Genomic DNA, 23,017 nt, shown 5'->3' with positions numbered 1-23,017 from the left:
GCAGAGAACTTGATTCGACCAGAAGGTTTTAACTGAATGATTTACTCAGCCTTACCTGAAAGGGTGCACAAGTGGAGGTCTAGAAACATGAATTACTTAAGAACAATTTCAGGCAGCTCAGCTGCTTTGAGGTTTCACATTCCCTGTGTTAGAAACATAGAGACAGAGCGAGTCAGAAGGGGTCTCCCGGGCCATCTAGTCTGACCTCCAGCACCAGCCGGCTCCGCTCACGACATTCCCACCATGTAGACATCCAGCCTGTCCTTGAACACCTGCACCAATGGGGCCTCAGCCACCTCCCCTGGAAGCCCATTCCACACCCTCGGGGTCCTGACTGTCAGGAAGTGCTTCCTGGCACCCAAATTGAACCCTGGTTCCCTGAGCTTTGCTCCTTGAGCAGTGGCATGGCCTGAAGGAGCACACCCAGAGCTGGTTGAAAAGCTGCTAAAAAAAAATAAAGACTAAAAAATCTGCAACCCGAGAACTGCCAAAATTTGGGGATTAAGCTCCAAAGTTTTGGATTGGGTACAGGCCAATACTGAGCACCTCAAGCTCGGGGTTTGGAGGGGGGGGTGTTGTTTGGCCAGGGCGCGAAGGAGCCAGCACTCCTGAAGGGATTACAGCGGAGATGTGCGGGCCAAAGCTAAGCGGGTGCCAATTACAGGCCAGGCTGGCGGAGGAACCAACCGCTTCATATTCCCCGGGGCAATTACTGGAGGCACTGAGGCACGTCTGATGCGATGCAGGATGCCTTAGCGGGATTACCTGGGAGGAAAACAAGAGCCCGTTGCTTGAAAAGATGCGAGAAATTGGTACATCCTTTGAAGTGGCGAGCGTGGCGCGGATTTGCTCCCATGCAGTTTGCTTGACTGGGAGGGGGCCACGGCCTGGTGGCACAAGGCCTGCTTTGCGTGGGAAGGCTCCCCCTTTCGGGGGGGGGGGGCTGGCAGAGATGCCTCCCTGCAGCCTTGCAGAGGCCCAGTCTATCGGTGGACCTTTGACGCGTTTCCTTCAAATGGTCCCTAGCTTTCCTGCTGCATGTCGCAGGAGCACTCAGGAGCTAAGCAGCAGTTGCTACATGACATCCGAACACTGATACTATAGGTTAACGGTAGATTATACAACCCACAGTTAACCTAACTACTAATTGAGGGTGAGCTGTGCCTTACTCAACCCATGATTAACCTAGAACGTCCAAGTTTGAAGGTCAAATAGCAACCCCAAATCAGCCCCACCAGAGGCGGAATATTTGAATGCAACCAGCATGCACAATGGCCAATCGTGGCAAATTAAGATTCGTTGCTGTGACACACGAGCCAGCTCAGTCTTTCACTCTTCACACCATAACAGAATAATTAATCTTCTCCTGCATTCTCCGTTAAGCATCTTCAATACGGGGACAAGGGGAGAAGGAAGAAGGGGAAATACTCACAACTCTCTGAAAGCCACTTCTCAGCCCTTAAAGGATAATGCCTGCAGACCAGCCAATTACACCTAAAGCTTGCATTTTGAAGGCGAATTATGCCTGATTTGCCTAATTTATGTTCATAGCAAACCTTGGATGGTTCTTAAGAAAACAATACATAATGACCTGAGCTCTGGAGCCAATATGCTAAATTGATCACATAGCGTTCTCTGCCATCCCGTATAAAAACAGAAGGTAAAGCCAAGCATACAGGTGCAGAGATATCACATTGACCTGGTTCACACATAACAGCCAGTCCCTGGGTTAAACAACCTATGAATCGGGATGACCACACAGGAGAGAGAGCTCCGTTTCCTCCTTGTTCACCTCTTCTGCTGGCTGAAACAACCCAGGAAGGCCCTGTCCCTGGGTTATTACCTGAAGCTTGAACTCTGAGCTGTTTAGGAGTTAAACAACAATTTTCATGGTTTCCTATTGGAATAAAGCTGGATTCAACACATGAACAATCCAGAACTTGATGTTCAGGCATCCTGCTAACAACCCAGGAAGGGCGCCTTCCGAGGCTATTCCAGAAGGCTGGTTTAAAGTAGCAGCAGTGGGCAAAGTCCCTACATGTGGCTGTGTCAATTCCTGGGTCGTACAAGCAAGGTCTTGGCCGTGAGGTGTGAACCGGGCCATCCTCTGTGTTACGGACACAGTATTTTTTGCGCCGGAAAAGCATGCTACTTCTTGCAAATAATGCATCCATTGCTGTGCCATTGCGCAGGCGGAATGTGGCTATGTGCGCATCACAGGCGGCTGCTGGACCATTTGCGGTGGGACCATAAAGAGACCTCTTAAGAACCTTGTCTCTCCTCTCCCCCCAGTTAAACACCAGCCGTTGCTCAAAAATGGCACCTGTCATATTTCAGCATCCTGCAAGTTCCACAATCTGTTCCTTTTCTGCGCAGGCTGCACACAGCGGCTTGCATCTAATGAGGGGCTGTTTGCTTCGCACGTGGCTGACTCGCTCCCCTTGTGCCAGCACACAGAAGGCTGTGGCTAGTAAGAGGGGGGGCTGCAGAGGGAGGAGGAGCAGAGCCCCCGCCTCCGACGATGCCATGCCTGCAAGATGCTACGCAGCCCTGTTTGAGCAGTCATGCCTAGCAGTGAGAGATGCTGGTAGCACAAGGAGACCAAGGAATGGTCCGGGAGAAGCTGGAGCTCCTTCAGGAATCTGGCAGAGGGACAGAGAACATTTCCGCTCCTTTCCAAAGGCTGCCTCATTTCCTGGATTGTCTCCTCTGGGCTTCTCACTACAAATTAAATCGTGGGGTTGGGGGTGGGAGGGGTGCAAGCAGAAACTTTGAGCTTAAAAGCAAAGCATAATTATTCTTATGCCTTATAGGTGGGTAACACCTTTCTTCACAGCAATTAGCTGCTGCTTGCGCATAGAACAACGGCATTTGCATAATGTGTATGGAAGGTGTTAATTAGCAACCTTTTCATAAGGGGATTGGGAAAAGGCAAGAGAGAAGGCCTCAGCGGGGGCCAGATCTAGAAAGAGCATGAAACGTGACACAGGAGGCCGAGGTGATGCAGGGAGGCGTCTCTTCCTTGCCCTTGGCTCACGGGCACAAGACGTCAGGCCAGGGGGCCAAACCCAGTTCCCCAGGATGGGCAAGGGGCCACGCCGTCCCCCAGCCGCTGCCCGGGGGGCTTCCGTGCTGTTGTGCTTTTCCAGTCTCCTTGGGTTCAAATGAATGGCTCTGTTTTCGCGCTGATTCCCCTTCTGCCTTCCACTTAGGTCCTTCTCATCTCCCAGTTTGCCTTCGGGAAAATGAGTTTGTAACTGGAGATCCTCTATCCAGGAGGGCATGTTATGAATGAGTACCTGTTCTGTGAGTGTTTATGGCACGGTCTAAAAATTCCAGACGTGCCCATTGCCCTCAAAAGGTTGAGGGCCCCTGTAGAAAGGGGTTCAGGTGCTTCTTGACAGCCATAGCTAATGCTGGAGACGCTACACCTCTCAGAAAGGTGCTTCAAGCAGCCTTGATGAAAAGTGGAAGGGATGGGGAAAAGCGTTCCAGATCTGCCCGATGCTCAGCCTGAAGGGATATTTTAAAATTACTGCTATGCTTGTGTGACCACGTGCTTCCCACCTGGACAGAACTTGCAAGCAGAACTTTTGCAGCAGCCCAAAAGGATTGCAGACTGGGCTGGGCTGTGGAAGGAGAGGAGAGCTTGGTGCTTAAGAGGTTGCCACGCTGGTGACACACGTCGGGTGAGCTATCGGGAATCGGTCACACCGCGACCTGTTCCAGAGCCACAGGAGTCCTTGAGCCAAGAGGCACGGCTGAGGGGGGGTCTCCTCGGAAGTCCTAACCTGACAGCGGCCCACGTCGTTGGCATCTGTGGGCGCTTTAGGCAGAGGCCACAGCCCAGTGGCCGAGCTCCTTTTTAGGCACATGGCTCTGGGTTCAACCTCCAGCATCTCTCGGCAGGCCTGAAACCCGGACCGATCGGCATCGATAGCACTGAGCTTACTGGCCAGCAGAACCACTCCAGATCGTCCAGTGCCCCTACCTGGTGCCTCTACTCACTCCTACCCCTCATCCGCAGCAGCCTCGTCAGAGTGAGGTTGGAGCACAGCAGAAGCTCTGCAGAAAGCACCCACCAGAGCTACTGATGGGGACAGAACTGGAAAGACAAGGCAATCGTGTCAGAGGGCCGCTCACGTGCCCCCGCTGCTCACAGCCACGGCAACCGCAGGGCCCTGTGAGACCGAGATCCTCTGGCTGAGCTTCCTGGCTGAGTAGGGATCAGCCCTGCCCATTCTCACTGCGATACTACTACTCCTATCATCCTCAGCTAGCCAGGCCGTGGTGGGGGCACCAGATCGCGGGGGACTGCTACAGCGACGCCGTCACACTGGCTTTCGGCTTCGAAGTTCTCCAGAAGGTCCTCCTGCTGCGGGCCGCTCGGCAAGGGGCGGGAGCATTCGCCTGGCAGCTTGCGATGGGCACGCGAGAAGCAGCCGTGCTGGCGACTTCCAAGAGACCCCTGCGGTTGCTGCTGTGGGGAGGCGATTGTGCTAAAGCGAACGCACAACCTGGTGACCTGCTCAGAAAGTGTGACGCACCTGGGGCAGCGATCAGGCGAATAATGAGCGCGCATTCTCTGCTCTCCATGGAGAGCAGCCAAAGTGAGTCACCCCGTCCATAAAGCCACAGCAGTGACAGACGTGGGCGAGCAGGGAGCACGCGCCCCTCGGGGCCAATAGCTTGCTCACCCCAATCCAGTCTTTGTCGCCTATTGTTCTCAGGCAGAACAATGTGCCCTCACCCCGGCAACCTGACCCTTTTTCACCGGAGGCGTCTAGGAACTTCCTTCATGCCAACCACGTGCTCTGCCATGGAGCCACATCATTCCCTTCTCACACAGGGACCACAAAGCATTGCTTAGTCCGTTTTCATCTCCACCCAGAATAGAGGGCCTTATCTGAGAAGCTGCACTTGAGTGCCCAGATTCGGGGGACGACGAATCGGTACAGAATGGATCGTTCCACCTCAGATGAGCTGGACAGACATTTTTAAGAACGGAAGCATTTCCCTGTGAACAGGAATCGCACAGAGAAGTACAAGAGCTGAGCTAGAATTCCCACAATTCCTTTGTGTGCTTGTTTTTTATCTGCAGGGGTTTTTACACTAGGAGAAAGTGTTAAAAATGCCACCCCTCATCTGAAGTGGTGTGTGCTACCACCTTTGGATTTGCTGACTTCATTCTGTTGCTTCCAGCAGAGAAGATTCCTTCCAGAAGGGGTCGCATATAGTTTCTGTTGTCTTTTGCCTCACTTTCAGAGAGACCAGGATACCTGTTCTTGGTTGGCCATGCAGAGTTCTCTGATCTGATTTTCCTTAGACACTGCAGGCCTTCAGTTCAGGAAAGGAGCTTACGCTCTGTGAAATAAACCAGGCAGTAATAGTAAAAGCCAAATGCAAGACTTGACACTGTTCCCTGCTGTTTCCAAGGGAAGCCTCAGAAGCAGTGGCGAGCATAAAGCTTTACAACTGGAATTGGAAGTCAGGATTTCTATAGTAACGATGCTTCTATCTGTATTTGGATACATACCTCTGCCTCAGACTTCCTGCCACTTCGGAGGCCCTTAAGCTGAGAAGCAGAGCACTTTGCCAAGCGGGTTCACTTTGGTCGAGCAGAGCTCCCCCGCTCCCCCATCATTCTCAGCCAGCCCAGGCTGGGGCACTGTACCCTGGCTGGGGATGCTGAGAGTTGTGGTCCCACCACATCTGGAAGGTGCTAGGTTGGAGAAGAGGGACGTGGAGCTAAATGTAATCACAGAAGGGGAAAAGGAGAACTCCCAGATTTAAGACAGGCAAGAGGGCTTTGGCTCAAAACTTTTAATATAAAAATTCACCGACGTACAAAAATGCGAAAATGTGACAAACCGTTCAAAATACTGGGATCCACTTTCCTGGTACACAGCAGTAGTAGAAAATAAAACCAAAAGCCAAACCCAACTCGGTTAAGAAGCAGTGAAATGTACACAGATAACACCCCACTGTCTGCTCTGGGCCACCGGCATCTCCAGCCGGCCTTCCTGGCGGCAGGCCTACTCTCGATGGACGAGCACGAACAAGCCCAGCAGAAAGAGGACTGTGTACTGTCGGGAGGGGAAAACACACACGTGAGTATTCCAGCCGTCGGGCCCACTTAGAGAAGGCACAGAAATGCACAACTGTGCCTTGCATCGTGGGGAGTGGCTTCCAAGACAAACCTGGCGTTTCCGCAGAAGCCCAAAATCAAAGCAAGGATCCAGGCGTGTGCCTGTGAGCACTGACGATGCGCTGGCATAAGCCAGCTGATTCTTTGGCAGAGCTAGGGCAACAGGAAAAGGGGCACCTGGCTGCGGAAATCCGCCCGATTTTAACACCAAAGGCATGAATGCCACAGCCCCTGGCGCCTCCCTCCGCCTCAGGAACGTTCAGTAGCGATGCCCCGCATTGCAGCACCTTTAGGTTTGGACTGAAGGCAGCGGGTTATATGATGGGGACCTGAGAGAGCTGGCTGTTCCCGGCTCACCCAGTCTTTGGGGAAAGTTGCTGTATGTCCTCTAACCAAACCGATTTGAATGGTGCAGCACCTTAAAAGAGCATCAGCTGCCCAGGTTGGGCACTGCGGTAAAGAACAGCAGAGAGGAGCACACCAGCCCCCCCACCCCCACCCTCCATGCAAAAGCCACCCCAAGTCAAGGCTCTGGCTCCAAGCGATCGGGTGAACTGGTCATACCTTGAATTTGGGGTAATCGTTCATTAGGATGGTCACTATTCCAATGTATGGCACAAATCTAAAATGGAAAACAAAGTCATCTGTTTGAGACACCAGCCCTGGGCTGGCTGCGGGCTCTGCGAAACAGGCCCCATCTGCCTGACAGAGCGAGACCTCACCCTGAATTAGGCAGCCAAGAGAACAAGGTGGCAGAACCCCAAGAAGGTACCATTCCAAGCGGCAACTGGGATTAAAATTCTTGCAGTCTGCCCTCCCCACTTAAGAACAGTCCTTACAAATCAAAGCTCAGCACATCAGGCAGAAAGCTTCCAGTCCAGCCCTTCTCCCTGCCATGCTGGTTTTCTCCTTGCAGGGTGCACTCTATCAAGGGGAACAGTTTAAAAAGGGACATTTCCTTGCCTACAGTCTAAAGTAAGACACTTCCGTTGGCCACCTTTGTCCAAAATCAAAGCAGGTCTTATTCTGCTGCGGGGGAGAAGTGAGAATGATCCCAGGCCAGCGGACCGTGCCAGGAGTCCTCCTTCAGGCCCGCTGAGCGGATGGACCCAAGGTCTGGCTCAGTGTAAGGTATGCCTTCTGCAGCAGCAGCCAAGCTGGGGCCCTGCTCATATTTAGACCACAGTCCCCATCAGTCCCAGCCAACCTGGCCAATGGTAAGGGACTGAAGCATTATAGCCCCCAACATTTTTCCACGGTCCACCACAAGAAACAACTGATGGGTCCACGGGTTCAAGGACACTTGCCACACAGCGCCCCCTGCTGGCCCTTCGTCACCTACCCTCTCGCTCTTCCCACAACATCCTTCTTCTCCAGCCAGTGCTGCCCTTGCTTGTACAAGCCTCTGTCGTCGACAGCATTATTATCGCCCTTCGTCAAAAACTTGATGTCGCCATTTTGCCTACCAGAGGAGAGCAAAGGCAGAGTCAGGTCAGCTGCTAGAAGATGACCAAGGCAGAAGGTACGCACCCCCGCCCCCCGCAGAAAAGGATGCAGTTGCACTGCAGGGCTGCAGAACAGGGCAAAGGTCAGCAAGACAACCGAGCACGCCTGTCCCGAAAAGCAAACTTCCGTGGGGAAGGAGGCCAGGAGCGGTTCCGCAGAACAGGGCGTGCTCACCGTGGCTCCTACACTCAGCCCACCGGAACCGCCTGCTGCATCCGGTGGATTGCTGGTTTAAAGGACAAGGAGGTACTCAGGGGCTGTGGGAGGAACGATACACACCAAAGATGGGCTCCATCAAAAAGAAAGGTCCTTTGGTTACTACACAGATACCTTTCTGGGAACAAGGGCAAGAACTCAGCAGCACAGATGTGTCTGCAAAAAGACCCCGGCATAAGCCAACTTAACAGACTTTTGCAAGCTTTGCTGTCCAAGATCTGAAACATACTTTTCATGAATTTTCAAAACTCGATGCACGATTGGAATTTCTCTTCCTTCTATCCTAAAGACCACGATTTCACCCACTCTGATTGGCTCTTCAATGCGATTGGTTAAGAACAGGAGGTCTCCTCTGTGAAATGCCGGCTCCATGCTGCCACTGGAAGACAAAGAGGTCAGTGAACAAGAACGCTCAGAGCAGGCACCTTTGCCTGGAGATGGTACCAACCAGGCAGGTTTTCAAGGACTAAGCAGCTGATACGAAAAGAAGTACTGTCTGCGCTGCACCAGACGGCATTACTAGACTCATCATACGTATCCAAAGAATTAACTGTCATGTACTTCCAGGACTGTAATTTGTCACACGCAGAGCTGTTTCTGAGACTCTCTTCATCAACAACCTCCTCAACTCCGGCTGGCTTGTTAACCCATTACTGGCATTTTAGAAGTGATGCGAAATCCTCAGCCTTTGAAATTTCAGAATGGCTGATCTGGTGCCGGGTGAATGAACTTTCAGGGCTGCATATTTGCGTTACGCCTGCAGTGAGTGGGCACACTTGAGATTCGAGCGAGGAAGAAACAAGCAGAGAGACAGAAAGCCTTCTGGCTTCCCCAGCTCAGGTTCTGGCAAGAGATGTGCATGGAGCATAGTGTCAGGTGTGTCAAGGCCCGTGTGCCAGAGAAGCTTCTCCTCGGCTTCATGTGCCCTTTGATCAAGCCAGCGCTAAAAACTGCTTCGTGCCAGGTGGGCAGAAGCCCCGTCCAGCAGTTGCTCTGGACCTTAAGAGCCATTCCAGGCTATTTGAGCTGCTTCTCCCCCGTGAAAACCTCACACTGCCGCTTGGTTGTATGCAAAGAGTCCCAGCAGAGTTTTACCTCAGCACGACCACAATGGGACTCTCACTCCCTGTTGCCACCATCAGCCCCTTCCAGATCATCAGCGCTGAGGAAACGATCATCCCAAAGTTCAGCACCTGGTAATACAGCTGGGAGGGAGTGAAGGACAGAGATGAAGGGAGAGATCACCCCGAACGCGACCAGCCCTCTCGTCCAAGACACACATGCAGAGCTTTCCCCAAGACACAAATGTCCCCCACAGCTCTCCAGTGTTTCAGGCAGAATTCTTCCCCCTGGGAAGGCCAGGGACTGAACAAGCGGTCTTCAACATGCAGGTCAGGTGCTCTGTTCCTGAACCACAGCCTCTCTTGCACGTCACATTCATGATTTTTCTCACCCCAGTAGGGAGACACAGCACAAAGACAGGTAGGATATTAAGCCTTACAAAGAATAAAGCCGTTCCTTAAGGACACAATCCCACGTACTTAAGAAGAAGAAAAAGACCTACGGTGTCTACCATGCCCCAGCCAGCCATGGCTACATAGGACTCTTTTCTGTCTCCGCAATCTTTCTTTCTGTGTTTCTCTCCAGGAAAGACCGGGCAACCACACGTTGGGGATTACATGAGCGGAGCCGGGATCAGACTAGGCGGCCCGGGAGGCCCCTCCCGACTCGCTTCGTCTCCGGGTTTCATTGCACAGGACTGCCCTCTACATAACGCGCGCGGCGTCCGTCTCGCGTGGCCTTAATCTCCCGCCGGCCAGCTCTCACGGGGCGCCCGCCCGCCCGCCCCACACGCAGCCCTGCAAGCGCCGTGGACGAAACCCCCAGCCTTCTCTGCGCCCCCGCTTTCCTCCCCCCTCGCGGCCCCGGAGGCCAGAGGCCCGGAGGGGGCGCGGCGAAGAGCCCCCGCTGCGCCCGCGGCTGCACGGCGCTCCCCCCCGCGCTCGGCCCGCGGCCCCGGCCCGTGCGGCGCACCTGCCGCTTATTCATCCGCCGGACATCGTCCAAGAAATCCAGCGAAAACATCCCGGGGAAGGGGAGGGGGCGCGAAAGGGCCGGCACCGGAGGACCAGGAGGTCGGCGCTTCCGCTTCCGGCCTCTCCGCCGCTTCCGGCCCCTCCGCGGAGACCATAGAGCGCTGCCCCGCCCCGAGTCCTCCGGAGCCTGCGTTGGCGGGAGGGCGGCGGCGTCGTCTCTCACCGCGCCGCCCTGCAGCGTGTGTCGCGATCGCATTCTCGCTTTGCCTGGAAGTCCCCTTTGTCTGTCTGTGTGTCTTTTGCCGGGCGCCCATGTGACCCTTGGTGGCATTTTAACGCCGCAACAACCCTGCGAGGTTGGCGAGGCCCAAAGCCACCCAGGGCATGTCACGGTCGGGACTAGATCAAGCCACTCTGCAAGGTGCCTCGAGCCTGCAGGGCTGGTCGGGAAGCGAACAAAACGAATGTGATCAATCCATTAAGAAATCTTCCGTTGGTTAGCAGCCCAAACTACAGTGCAATGCAGAGGGGCGAGCAGAGCGGAACTCTCCGAGAAGGAGCGGGCGCAAGAAGAGCCTCCCAGCTTGGCAGTTCAAATACCTGCCTTTTTAATAGGCGACCCCTATTCCGAAGCAGCCTGGAGACTCCCGCCTACCCCCAAGAGAAGGAGCCGCCTGTGCAGGCCTACTCAGAATTGAGCAGGGCTCACCACCCGCACTCGGGGGCAGCATCGAAAATGCCAAGCCTCGGCATGTCTGTTTACACATAAGCTGGGCAAGCCTCTGCGGAAGGAAATTTACCGACTGTGGGTTACTTAAGGCAGGAGGAAATCCTTTTATTCAAGAGCGGGACTTCTGGAAACACACAAGACCAAGCTGTTAGAAAGCTGAAAGGGGAAAAGAAAACCAGGGCAAAAGGGGAACTCTTGTGCAAAAGAAGCAAGTGCCTGGCATATCCTGATTCCTTCTGCTACTGGATAGATCGGAGTTCCTTCTTGAGCTGTGCTGCAGCAAGCATCTTTAAATAAAACAAAGGGAAGCAAAAAAAGTGTCCCCAGGAACCATATGGGTGCTTCTTAGGGAGTCCTTTGGATGCTTATAGGTCCTGTTGAAATCAGTGAGAATTACTTCTGAGTAAGACGTGTATGATTGTGCTGCAAGAGAATTAGAAATGAGCAGAAGGAAGGAAGGAGAGCAAGGGGAACGTTTTTTCCAAGCTCCTGATGAAAGGGCCTCAGAAATAAAAATGCACAATGAAGGGGCGAGAATATAAAGGAATTGAGGGCATACTGGGCTTCAGTAAGGGTCTCCTCCACGTGCAAATTGTGAATTACATCCTTACGAGAGCAAGAGGAGTTGCCTGGGAACCCAACCACGTCCCAAACCAGGGCCAAATTGGGCCAGAAAAGGACAGCTGCTTCCTTAGGGAGACTTCCATCTCACATTCGGGAGAAGCACGGTATTCGAGAACGGAGCCCAGCAGCCACGCACTGTTAGATGGTTTTATTTGAAATACTTTGAAGTAAACATTATAGCAAGGCACAAATGCCGCTGCAGATTAAATAGATATGTGATGGCTTGGGAGGGACACCCTCCACCCCACCCTCTGCTATTGTTACTATAGCTAGGCTACCTTGTAAAACATTCCCTAGACTAAAATGTACACAGTATCAAAAAATACAAAGGGTTTTATCAAAACACGTTCAGACGAGAAAGTGAGCAATTCAAATGCAATAAGATAAATAGTTTTTTTCTTTTTAAATTATTTATAGTAAACAATGAGCAGGGTTCTGACTCAAAACATAAAAACCGTATAAAAAGTAAATATTACTTGAAGCATGAGAAAAAAGCACACAAGAAAGAAACAGCACAGATGGTGTGTGTGCACATGTGTGTGTGGGGGGGGACCGAGTCAATGGGGGGGTGGAAGGAAGTCCCCAGAGTCCGTTGAGCCAACTGAGTCACAGGGGGGCAGGGGCGGGGGGGACATGTGCTATCTGGGCAGCAGGAGCCCTCGAAGGGGCAGCGTGGCGACTTCCTCGGAGTGAACCGCTCCTGCACTGACCACTCTTACATGCCGGAATGCTCTGTGCTGGCGCAGGACGAGGAGGAGCCGGCCGAGGGGGCTGCGTCCAGAGCGGGATGCTGCTGCGGCTGCTCTGGTGCATTTCTTGACGAGGGGCCTTCCAGGCGGCTCTGCTGCAGCTGAGGGAGCGAGAGAGAGACCCGACACAGGCAGAACGATGTGCTGAGCACGCGAGCGGGAGGACCTGAGCCGCTGGCTGGGGCACAAGGCCTGCCTGGGCCCGCGGTGGGACGCAGGAGTCCGCGCCCCACCTGACTCTTCTTCCTTAGGACAGGCACCCGTGCCCATGTTTAAGACGGCCTGTCTGCAGTGGAGAAGGGAGGGCACCCTCCCAGGGCAGGTGCGTGCCAGTTACACACGCAGGTGAGCGAGCGCTTGGCCCGCACCAAGGCCCAGCGCTTTCTGGCAGGAGTGGGCTTGCTGAGGGGAGCTGTGTGGAGGGCTGGCACCAGAATTATGTGCACGTGCTACGGGAGCGTGGAACTGATGTGTATGCCGCAGTTTCAAACGCAACCCCCTCCCCCAGACTTTTTCTGGTATGGGAAGGGTCTCCTCTAGAGAGCGCTAGCTTGGAAAATCATGTGAATGACTCCACGGAGTGTCTGAAGAGGGGAGGGTTGCGTGGCATGAGGGTGGGGGAGCCCGGGGGGATTCGTGTCTGAAGAGGGAGAAGCGATCACCCAGGCGTGTGCAGTCCAAGTGGAATACTTGGTGGCCTTGGACAAGGAACAGTGAACGTAACACAGAAGCAATACTCATTTTGTAATGGGGAGGGGAGGGGAGGGGGCTGGCTGCGGGGGGTCTCCAGTGGCACGCGAGCACTCCTGTTCTGGAAGGATGGGGGGGAGGGGAAGGGGGTGCAAGAAAGTGCTCCTTACCCTGAAGGCTCAGGCATGGTGCGGCTGGACACGCTCGTCCGACATTCGCTTCCCCCCCTCGCACCTGCTACAGACTCAGTGCTGCAGGTACGGTGGCCGTTTGCTTGGCTTCCCCTTGCCAGGCAAAGCGAAAGGAATGCGGCGCCCGTTCCGTGACGCCGACAGCATGTCTGGGAACACGCCCCCTGCCCGCCCCACGCTGAGTGACACCTCGGGGAGGAAGATGCCCTCTTAAGCATCGGGAGACTTCGCGTGTTTGTTCTGCGCGTTGGCCTTCTCCGTGCTGCAGGACACGGGGTCGGCCTCAGAGTCTTTGCTCTTTGAAATGTCTCCTTCCTTTGCCACAATGTTCGTCTCGCTATCAGGCTCTACAAGTCCATTCTCGCTTGCCTCCATTTCTAGACCCTCTTTTCTACCCTCCTGTTCTGTCTCTTCCTGTTCCTCCTCTTCCTCCTCCTCCTCTTCCTCCTCTGGGTCTTTTACTTTATGAACAATGAAGAGGTGCCTAGTCAGAGAGATGTGAGACGTGTAACACAAGCCACAGAGCAGGCACTGGTAAGTGGAACTGTCTGTTTTGTGCCGAGGTATGTGTTCCAGGAATTCAGTCTCGGTGGCAGTCTCAAACCCACACTTCGCACACTTCCAGCGCACTGCCTTCAGTCTTTTTGCTGGTGGATCTTCACAGCCCGACGTGGTGGCTTCCCTCTGGTCCAAGCCCCCTGCAGAGACCCTCTTTGGAGATTTTGCCTGTGAAGCAAACACATTACCTCACTGTGCCGATCGGCAGTGTAAGCGCTTGCTCTAGCAGTCGGCCACGGTAGCACCGTTCCCACAAAGAGAGAACCCCATAGTGCAGGGGTACTCGGCCAAACATCTAGGGTTCCCTCCCCGTATCTCTCCAGAGATCAGAGATGAAGGAACCGTTTCCCTTGCTGGTTTGGTTTACCAACTTGTCCCTACGTCTGTTCAATCACATCACCGGAAGGTCTAAGTGCATAAAAACTGGACTGCACTGCAACTTGCATAGAGATCTTCCTCTGAACTGACCTGTATTTCCCTCCCCAAATCGGATCCATGCCCATAGTAAAAAAAAAAAAGGCAGCATCCCGGAAATGGCTACATGTCTAGTAAACTCACTGCCTCAGATACTTTGTCAGAAGAACACTGCAAGCTGCTAGGAAAGGGTGCTCAATTTCCCATCGACTCTTGCGCAGGCAGGGAAAATCCCACAATTCCCAGCAATCCCCAACCAGTCGTGCCGGGAACTGTAGGATTTATTTTGAGCAGGGCTACGTTGGGGGCAAAATAACTTTTTTGACTCTGCTGGCAAAATTACCTGGGCCTCTTCAGCGCTCTCTTGTGCCTGAGCCTAGGATTTAATTAGGAAACTCATACTGGCAACTGCCAAGTGGAATCACCTCTCAAACAACAGGCGTGTTCAAATTACAAGGCTATTCCAAAGGGGCTGGGATGGAGCTTCGAGCCTCAAGTCCTCATTCTGATTATAGGCCTTGCTGCACGTAAATAAGGGATTACGCGAGCAGAGTTAATTTACAGCGGCCGTATGCACAGGGGACCTGCAAACGGAACTTTTACTACAAAACAAGGAACACGTCGTTTAGTAGGCGGCCCGGCAACTCCTCCAGGGCTCAAGAGAGGCAGCTTTGTGTGCATGCCTGCAGAGCAGTCTAGCCCTTCTGGGAAAGCAAAGCAGGAGGAGAGTTCCACATGCGACGCGAGGACAGTGCCTGGACGGGGTGGCCAGCCACCCACCACCCGCCCTCCCCGTGCGACGTACAGCGCCGCGCATTACTTTTGCCGAGTCCTCTGCTGGTGCTTTGGCTTTGGGTATTTGGGATAGGTCGGGGTTTTTGATGCCGTGCATGAGGCTGATGTGACTCTCCAGCATGGAAGGCTGAGGAAAGGTCTGGACGTCATCTGTGCAGTACCTAAAAAGTACACAAAGCGAGAGGAAAATCTGAACGGCAGCCGGAGCTCCACCCTCGCCCTCTGTTACCACCCCTTCCTTTCTCTGGGCTCTTCCTGTGACCTTCCCCACTAAGAGGTTCTATCTGTCAGTTCCTTGGGGAAGGGACCTGCCTCTGTGCCCAAGCAACTTTGGAAAATGCCACATGCTACTGCGGTGTAGTATTATCTGTATGTAAATGCCAGCAGAGTATTACTAAACCACCATTTCGATTCACTGTGCCTTGAATACAGCATTTCAACCTCTCTATTATTAATAAAGGCTATATTTTGTGTTTTACGTATTATAGGAATTCTTTTATTTATTAGAAAAGACACTATCCTTTAAAATAAACAAGTCACCTTCAATACCAATGTGGCACAGTTACAAATGAAAATAAATATCTATTAACTCGTAATTTACCATGTGGAGCACATAGCCTGAAATGCCTGATCTTGGAAGCTAAGCAGGGCTGGGCCTGGTTGAAACCTGGATGGGAGACTAAATGTCGAGAAGTGTCCCGAGAGCTTTGGCTCTGGGCAACACAGAAATGTAATGTAATAATAATAATTTTTTAAAAATGCAAAAACCCACTGTGAAGCAAAGAAAACAAATTAAGATAGCCTATAAAACACTGCATTTGAAAGAAGAATTTCAGATATATTTTTGTCTATCAAACAGCTGATACAATATGAAGAGAGAAATCATGACTTAAATATTCACACCATACACTGTTCATTTATGGTCTGAACCTTTGCTGCAAGCCATGTGGATAATCACAGGGAGAGGAGCTGATTTGCCTGGGCTCTCATGTGAATTGCAACGTCAGGTTTGTTACCAAATAATTCAGGAATTCAGGAGCCCGTAAAGTGTAGGAGTTAAAAACTTTTAACACTGAATCACCATCTGCCTTATGCTGACTACGTGCAAGAATGAAAACCGCATTTTCCTCAGAATTAGTCTGCCTCTTTAGCTGAAGTCTGAACTTTCTCTAAAAAGAGGAGATGAGAATTCTTTTTTCTTTACTTTAAAACAACAACCCATGTGACTATTTAAGATCCCATTCTTGCTCAAATAGCCAAGTCTTTGAAGACTGCTCCACAGTAATCAATTTAACTATTTTCTGGACAGTGAATAACAATTGTAAGACCCCTCTGACTTGCATATTATAATTCTATCCACACACGGCAGGGAAGAACCCCATTGTTTCAAATGGGCTTTTCAAATTGTTTTTCTTTCTGTTCCGAGAGCCTGGGCATGGCTATACAATTGCAGGCTTGTCTGGCACTTCAAAAAACAAAACAAAACACATTTCTATCCATGTTTATCTTGTGCACTGAAACCAGCTTTTGCATGATGAGAGGGTGGCTTCCTGATTAACACAAGGACTAGCCAATCGGCGCCGCAGGATCAGGCCTACGGCAGGTGTTGCGGGAGGGAGACGTTCATGACTGACCAGGCCTGGCTCATCAGTGCCACAGAAATGCCACTTGGCCTCAAGCAAGGGGTGTGTGTGTGTGTGTGTGGGTGGGGGGCTTGTCCTCAGTCCAGCCCTGGGCAAAAGACTACGAGGGTGCCCCGGCTGCGATGCGCGTGCTTTCAGAAAATGCCCTGCTGAATCTGCGCATGGCTGCGCACAACCTAACAGGGCATAGGAAAGGAAGAGCCACGGAAGTGTGGATGAAGCCGCAAGACCAAAGCCGCCACCGCAGGCTCTAGGGAGCCTGTCACTGCTTTTAAAGACTACTAAAACATTTCTTCTCTCATAGGCCAGTTGCTTCTTAGAAGCGTATCCAACATTCTTGGAAACAGAGTTCCAATCACGGGAGACAGGCCTTAACATCTCCCCATCTCGAGAATCACCGCTTGCAGACCTTTGTGCTGTGGCCAATAAAGATTTCCTTCCAAGAGCAGAGGAAGCCCGTTAAACTGGAAGCTTGAAATAAACTTTCTAGAAGGACCCCATGTTTGGTGCAGCCCCCTCTGGTTCAGTCAGTGCTGACTTTCGTCGCCTCAGGCTCGGGGCCGGTCTCATGGGGAGCTGGAGGGGGTTGGGCTTTCATGGGGCAGCGGGGAGGGGCCAGGGACCGTGAGTCCCTGGGATGCCTGCCCAGAGATCCTGTGGACGAGCAACTGCTCATTCGGCTCCTCCTGACCTCTTGCTGGGGGCTGCGTGCCAGTTATCCAGCTCCTGCCCACCTTGCAGGGAGTCTGGATAGATTTTTCCTCTTCCTACCTTTGCACTCCCCCCACTTCCTCCTTCTCTAGCAGGCTGCTGGGAAGGGACAGAGCACGTCCGCCAGAGGTCTGCACCGATCCCCTGAAAAGGGGCTTGGAAATCAGACTCGGAACCACGCGGACGTTCCCCCCAGCCTCTGAACGAAGTCTGCAGACACTGAACCAGCCGGTGTCCAGTTGCGTAGCTTCAGCCTTGTGCTTCCACTATGAATGCCTGCCATGCCACATCCCACCTATTGTGGAATTTAGCTGGGGAACCAGAAGATCCATCCTAGCACGTGATCCCTCGCACTAATCGCTGTCACAGAACAGGCAGGAGCAGAGCTGACCGCTGCATGGCGCTGTGCAGCTCGGAAGAGCCACAACCCGTTTTTAGAGACGCGCACTCACCAGCAGGTGTAAACTTTCTTTGCTGTGTCGTGATTGTTGCGAGTATGTTTGCGCAGGCTATTGGAGGCATTGAAAGACCGCTCGCACTGCCGGCAGGGGAACCTTTTTACATTCTGAGAAAGAAACAGGAGCATTCACTCTGACAGCAACAGCAAACTGCCTCTGGATTTCATTTTCTTTTCCACACCAGAGCCACCCAGGGAGTGCTAGCAGGAATGGGTCCACACAATGCGGGTTCAGGTACTGCCAATGTGAAAAAGATGCTCTTTCAGTTTACCTGCCGCAAGTCTCAGGTGGATCAGGCACACCTTTGGAAATGTGGCACAAACACAACTAAAAGTCTCAGCTAATTGTGGCTTTCGGGTGTGGATTTCCCGGGGGCGGACACGCGACCCGACTCCTCTTGAAATAATACCGTTTTGGTGCTCCCCTTGGGAGGTAAGACAGGAAGACTGCAAAGATGTCTGCTTCACCTCAAATGGAGCCCTCCTCAACCATTAGCTCACCTGCTTGCCACACAGTCAAACAGCCTCACTGTTCCCCATCTGTACAATGGGAACACTACCAATCCTCCATATGAGGCAGTTGGGAAAGGAATCCAGACAGCTTGTGCATTTGTAATCTCTCAGATTCCAAACACGATGGGCTTACAAAGCTGAACCATATTGCAAGAAAAAGGCAGAACGATACTGTCATGCGTGTTTCTCTGGTTCTCTCACAGGCTCCCTCACGGCTGCAGCTGGCTGGAGAGGAGCCTGTCCCGCCCGTGCCTTTGCGCTGCTGCAGGACGGCTAGCACGCTCAAGGAAGTTTGTGGGGGACGGGAAGAAGCAGCTCCCGAGTTCCACGCAGGCTCTCACCTTTCCATGGCTTTTCTTCATGTGGGACACATACGTTTCTCGGTCAGGGATCCACTGGGAACACTCCCGACAAGTCCAGGTGCAGGGTTTGGGCCTGGGCTTCGACTCTGGGCTCATGTCTTTTGTGGACAAAGAGCTCTGGGAAGTACCATTAATTACTGACAACTCCTTCGATGTGGGGGGAACACTGCTGCTAGTCGCTGCCTCCGCCTTTTGTCGGGTGCTAGTGAGATCCTCGGGATTTTCAGGGACCCCATGGACGCTCTGAGAAAGAAAGCCAAACAACCGAGTGTCAGCTATCAGAGCGAGCACATTCCAGGTCAAACAACAGATTGAAGAGACATTGCCCAGACTTTCTTTACAACAGCTGGGAATTACTCTGAAGGAAGTTCATTTTTCCACTGCCCAGCTGCCTGCTTTTGTTTTATACAGTGGGGACTCAGGAGAAAACCATTTTGCGCAGCACCAAGAAGACAATCAAGGAAGCATCAGATCAGGTTCTCCGGAGAGCTGCAGAGCTTGGACAGCCACCGCTGGCAAGGGCCTCCTCGAAAGGAAACCCACGCCATCTCAGTTGGGAGAGGCTGAACCCTTCGGAGACGCACAATTAGGTACACGTGGAGGCAGGCTGTCCTCTGCAGCCCGTCCTCTGCAGCCCCCGGCTTCTGAGCTACGAAAGGCTTTGCAAGTCAAAGCCAGCACTCTTAACTGGGCCGGGCAATGGACCTGCAGCCACTGCAGTGGGCATATTCATGCATACTATGGTCACTCCCGGGCCTAGCTGGCCATTTTCACCACTGCCCTCCTAGAGCGAGACATTCCTGGGAAGAGCGTTTCCCATGCTTAAGGCTGCTTGTGAGGATATCCATCGACGGTGGGCACCAGCAAAGCACCCAGCGTGGCCCATGCGTGCAAGTCTGAACTGTGGAAGGCGGGGGTGGCCCTGTGTGGGCAGGGAACGGTCCTCGGTCACTAACCTTGACGTGCTGCATTAACTGCAGTTTCTGCATATACACCAGCTGACAATGCGGACACTTGAACACTCCCACCATCAGCCTGTTGGCATTTTGCTGGAAGTGCTCCTGCAGAAGCCTCTTCTTGTTAAAAACCGTCTCACAAGAGCATTTGTAGATCACCCTGGAACAAGTTAAGCATCCTTCTGACAATGAGGTTTTACACGTTCAAAACACACACAAGAAGGAAAGCCACCTCCACCACAGAGTGCCTGGGGAATCAGTGCCGCTGAGCAGCAGCCTGCCAGCACAGACAGGCAAAACATGCCTCTGAGGCGCGGGATGGGGCAGGAGCGGCGAGCATTTTCAAAGTATGCCATGAGACTCACTCAGTCGTAAAGCAACTGTGGCTTTGCAGAGATGGTTCAAGTAAAGGGCACCTCCTCTTGGAAATATCCAAAGAGTTCTAATTTGATTCTAAAATATTTACCCTCTGGCCCAAAGCGCTGCCTGATGCTTCCGTCACCACCCTGCTAGCATATAAGGAACTGCAAAAGGTTTGTGAGGGTGCCAAGTAGGGCAACGCGGCACAGTCGGGGGCACAGGTGGAAGGCACCAGTGACGACCGCTCTCCGGCTCTTCTAGCCTGTTCCTAACTGTGCAGTTCTTATTACGAATTTTTTTACAAGACAGGCGTCAATATAGAAACGTCATTATTTTTCCCCATACTGAGAAAGGGCGCAGAGGCTGCTGCAAACATGGGGACCTGGGCAGGGAAGCCGGTGTAGAAGACACACCGGGAAAGGAAGGGAAACAGCAGAAGTATGACGGTTATTCACCTCGACAGCTACTTACTGAGATGTCTTGTGAGGCTCCGAAGGGTGCTGGCTAGTGATGTGAGCCGTGGTGCTGTCTGCAGACTTGAAGGCCATAGGACAGAATGAACACTTGTGGAAGACTTCACAGTGTTTCTCATGGATGTGCACTTTCAGCATAGCTTGTGACATGAAGACAACCCCACAGTGAGTGCACCTGGAAAGCACGAGGAAGCACTGAGCGAGCCCTGCAGCTGTGCTGCTCTCTCGCACGTATCCGAGACCTCCACAGAGACACTGGGAGGGGGCCTGGTGCGGGTGCGACTCCCTGGTTCTTTGCTAAAGGCCTAGAGGAGCAGCAAGCAAGCCCAGCCGTGGGGGCTGCATATGGAGCGACGTGTGTGCGTTGCGCTGATCTGCTCAGTGTGAGAAAGCAGCACGGACCAGAGCTCTGATGCTGAGATACTGCCACCCCTGCTGACAGGCAATGGGAAAACCAGATCCGGTCCGACACAGTAACTCCGGGGGGCCAGCAGCTCTTAAGCAGCTCAGGTGAAAAGTTACTGGTCTGGAGCTGTGCTACACTGGGAAGGGGTGCCCGGGCGGGGGGCCTTAAATCAAGCAAGTGCATCACCAATCAAGCAATCAGGAAAAATGGTGATGCATAAAGACGCTGGACAGGGGAGGGAGACAAGCATCTGCCGGGAAGGCGGGGGCGGGACCTAAGGGATCGCCACTCTCTCCCTTCCCGATTCATGCACAGCTCCTTCGGCGTCGAGGGTCATCTGCAGCGGAGGCAGGAGAAGCGTTTTTGCGCTTGAGGCCTCGGAGAGCAGCTGGCAGCCACAGCAGGCAACACGAGACCGCGAGGCCCGAGCACGAAGCACCGGCCTGTTTTCCCTCCCCTGCTTTGCTTGCTGCCGTTCCCAACCGCCTCCAGCTAGTCTGGACTTGATATTACGAATAACAAGTCCAGTCACTGGTTCCTCTTCCACCAACTTATCTCTGCTCGGATTTACAAAAAACGAACAAAGAGAAAATATGGCATCATGCATGCATTCTTAAAAATAATTCACCTGGTGAATAATTATGGTGCTTCTAAACCTGAGAGTATAACCATTGTTTAGGTTCTCTTTCTGGGGGAATAGAATGAACACTGCCCAAATCCATTTTAGCAGATTTTCACTTTAGGAAAGCAATAGCAAAAGCAATTTTAAAACGACTCAAGAAATCGGTAATTCTACCCCAAAAGTGCTTCTAGGGTCAACAATGGATCCGAGATTAGTTAAATGCATTTTTGCCCATTTACATTAAAAGAGCAACCAACTATTCTCAGCCTGAGCCTCAGGACTCAGTTGCTTCCCCTCTTCAGCTATTCTGTGGCATCATGGGCCAAATAAGGAGCTCGCTCAAACAAAGTCATCTTGCCTCTCCTATTCTAGCTGAGTTCTGAGCCAGAAAAAGAGAAGCTCAGTTCCTTGAGACTATGAATTTGTTCGCAAATTTGAGGGCCAGATTTGCAGCTGCAGCTGAAGTACAATGGGGAGGCCCAATGGGGCACAGCTGAAGTTGCATGTGGACCACGCATTTCCTACTCTTGAACTAGTCAATCAACTATGAGAAAAGAATTTACATTACTTTTGCTTTCAGCTGTTCTTCAGAGAGTCGGTTTTCACTTTTCTCTCTCTTAAGTTAAGCCACAGAAATACCAGTTCTGGGACCAGTCTGGTTGGCCTCACTGGGTATTACTTTGTGAAGGAAGACAGTCATTTCAGAATCGGTCCATCATCATCACCTAGCGATATATCCTTTAAGAGGGGTTGTGGGAACCCATCTAAAGATTTGCGATGACTGCCCGTCTTAACCTACTTCCTTTCCACTTTGGAAACTTCAAGTCTTTTATGCTATGTCCAAAGTGCCTATAAAACATGGTCTTCCTGAAGGCAGAGCAGTGGGGAAAAACAACACCAATGTACCTTATTGGCGTTTGACATTTTAAAATCATCGTTTGCCTGGTCACAAATAAGCCTATGGCAAAGTCGCTGCAGAAGAATAACTCAATAACGAAAGATCTGGATCTCATCCCCTACACCTCCGCTCCGCTGCCCTCTGAGCACGCATGAAATGTCACGACGCATCTCCCGTTCCCCGTACTGAGTACAAACCTGTAGCCAACTTTGCGTGAGTAATGCAGGCAATTCTCTTTGACGTGGGTTTGGAAATAGGCTGACCGGCAAATAGCGCCGCACTCTGGGCAGCAATACGGGGATTTGTGCGCGTGGATCCGCTGATGAGCGCAGTAACTGCATCTGTTAGGCAGCAGCATCTGGCACACCTGGCACGTCTACGGGGAGAAGGCAGCAGACACGGTTAGCCCCCATCTCGCCAGCTCTTCCGCGCATCTCGCCCACCATTCAGCCCGCATCTTTTCTGCACTTCCTGCTGTCAAAATACCTCCTGCTCTTTCTCCCTCCTGTATGCTCCCTTTGCTCCAGTCTTGTCTGCTATGGATTCCCACGTGCTCCATGTCACTTTTGGGTTCTGCCCAGCGCCCAGACTCCGCTTGCATTGTATCAGTGCTAAGCAGCCAGTTCTTGCTAGAAAAACTCTCTCTTACTACTAGAAAGACGGCCGAGGAAGAAGCTGGGACAGGTGATGCTCTTTGTTCCAAGCCGATCTGACGCTATGAGTTCTGATATCTGGGCAAGAGATTTCCGTGCCTCCTGAGATCTTTACCGGAGATGTTCACCACTGCCGGTGACACAGCTCATGGTGCCCAAAAGCCAAACACAGTGACACTCTTGGCACCCACATGGCAGTCGCTATCAAAGCACCCGACTCAGAACTGTGGGTGGCGAGAGAGGATCAGCTCGCCCTTGGGCAGGAACAAAACGGTGGCATTACTCTTGAAGGGGGACACGACAGAA

General features: G+C 52.4%; 2 protein-coding genes across 8 annotated transcripts in view; both read right to left on the bottom strand.

The window, feature by feature from the left end:
• Positions 1–5,051: 5,051 nt before the first annotated feature.
• SEC11A (SEC11 homolog A, signal peptidase complex subunit) lies at positions 5,052–10,012 on the bottom strand. 2 transcript variants are annotated; one of them, XM_044450611.1, is made up of 6 exons: positions 9,905–10,012; positions 8,966–9,075; positions 8,100–8,249; positions 7,491–7,610; positions 6,713–6,770; positions 5,052–5,364 (listed from the first exon to the last, which is right to left on the bottom strand). In XM_044450611.1, the coding sequence occupies exons 1-6, from the start codon at positions 9,953–9,955 to the stop codon at positions 5,323–5,325; spliced, it is 531 nt and encodes a 176-aa protein (XP_044306546.1). In that variant the 5' UTR covers positions 9,956–10,012; the 3' UTR covers positions 5,052–5,322. The 2 variants fall into 2 exon arrangements, with proteins under 2 accessions (XP_044306546.1, XP_044306545.1); XM_044450610.1 differs by lacking the exon at positions 5,052–5,364 and adding an exon at positions 5,809–6,086.
• A 1,381-nt stretch (positions 10,013–11,393) lies between these two features.
• ZNF592 (zinc finger protein 592) overlaps positions 11,394–23,017 on the bottom strand; it is a 31,298-nt gene continuing 19,674 nt past the window's right edge. For 5 of the 6 annotated variants that reach the window (XM_044450509.1, XM_044450513.1, XM_044450508.1 and 2 more), the window contains 7 exons: positions 22,256–22,434; positions 20,131–20,307; positions 19,300–19,459; positions 18,323–18,586; positions 17,464–17,576; positions 14,668–14,818; positions 11,394–13,616 (listed from right to left, as the gene is read on the bottom strand). In XM_044450509.1, coding sequence (XP_044306444.1) covers positions 13,101–13,616; positions 14,668–14,818; positions 17,464–17,576; positions 18,323–18,586; positions 19,300–19,459; positions 20,131–20,307; positions 22,256–22,434 — 1,560 coding nt within the window. In that variant the 3' untranslated portion in view covers positions 11,394–13,100. The remainder of the gene's footprint in view (positions 13,617–14,667; positions 14,819–17,463; positions 17,577–18,322; positions 18,587–19,299; positions 19,460–20,130; positions 20,308–22,255; positions 22,435–23,017) is intronic. The other variant, XM_044450510.1, reaches the window with a different exon arrangement.

The sequence above is a fragment of the Varanus komodoensis genome, unplaced genomic scaffold (assembly GCF_004798865.1).
Source record: "Varanus komodoensis strain SLA01 unplaced genomic scaffold, ASM479886v1 scaffold67, whole genome shotgun sequence".
Classification (NCBI taxonomy): domain Eukaryota; kingdom Metazoa; phylum Chordata; class Lepidosauria; order Squamata; family Varanidae; genus Varanus; species Varanus komodoensis.
This window is presented reverse-complemented; position numbering and strand designations above follow the sequence as displayed.

Bases quoted from the DNA above. Each gene is read 5' to 3' on its own strand.
- SEC11A (XM_044450610.1), bottom strand. From the start codon at position 9,955: ATGTTTTCGCTGGATTTCTTGGACGATGTCCGGCGGATGAATAAGCGG. The intron at 9,076-9,904 runs GTGCGCCGCACG...ACTCCCTCCCAG, and splicing joins GGCGGATGAATAAGCGGCAG to CTGTATTACCAGGTGCTGAA. The intron at 7,611-8,099 runs GTATGTTTCAGA...CTCCTCTGGTAG, and splicing joins GTTTTGAAAATTCATGAAAA to GCAAAATGGCGACATCAAGT.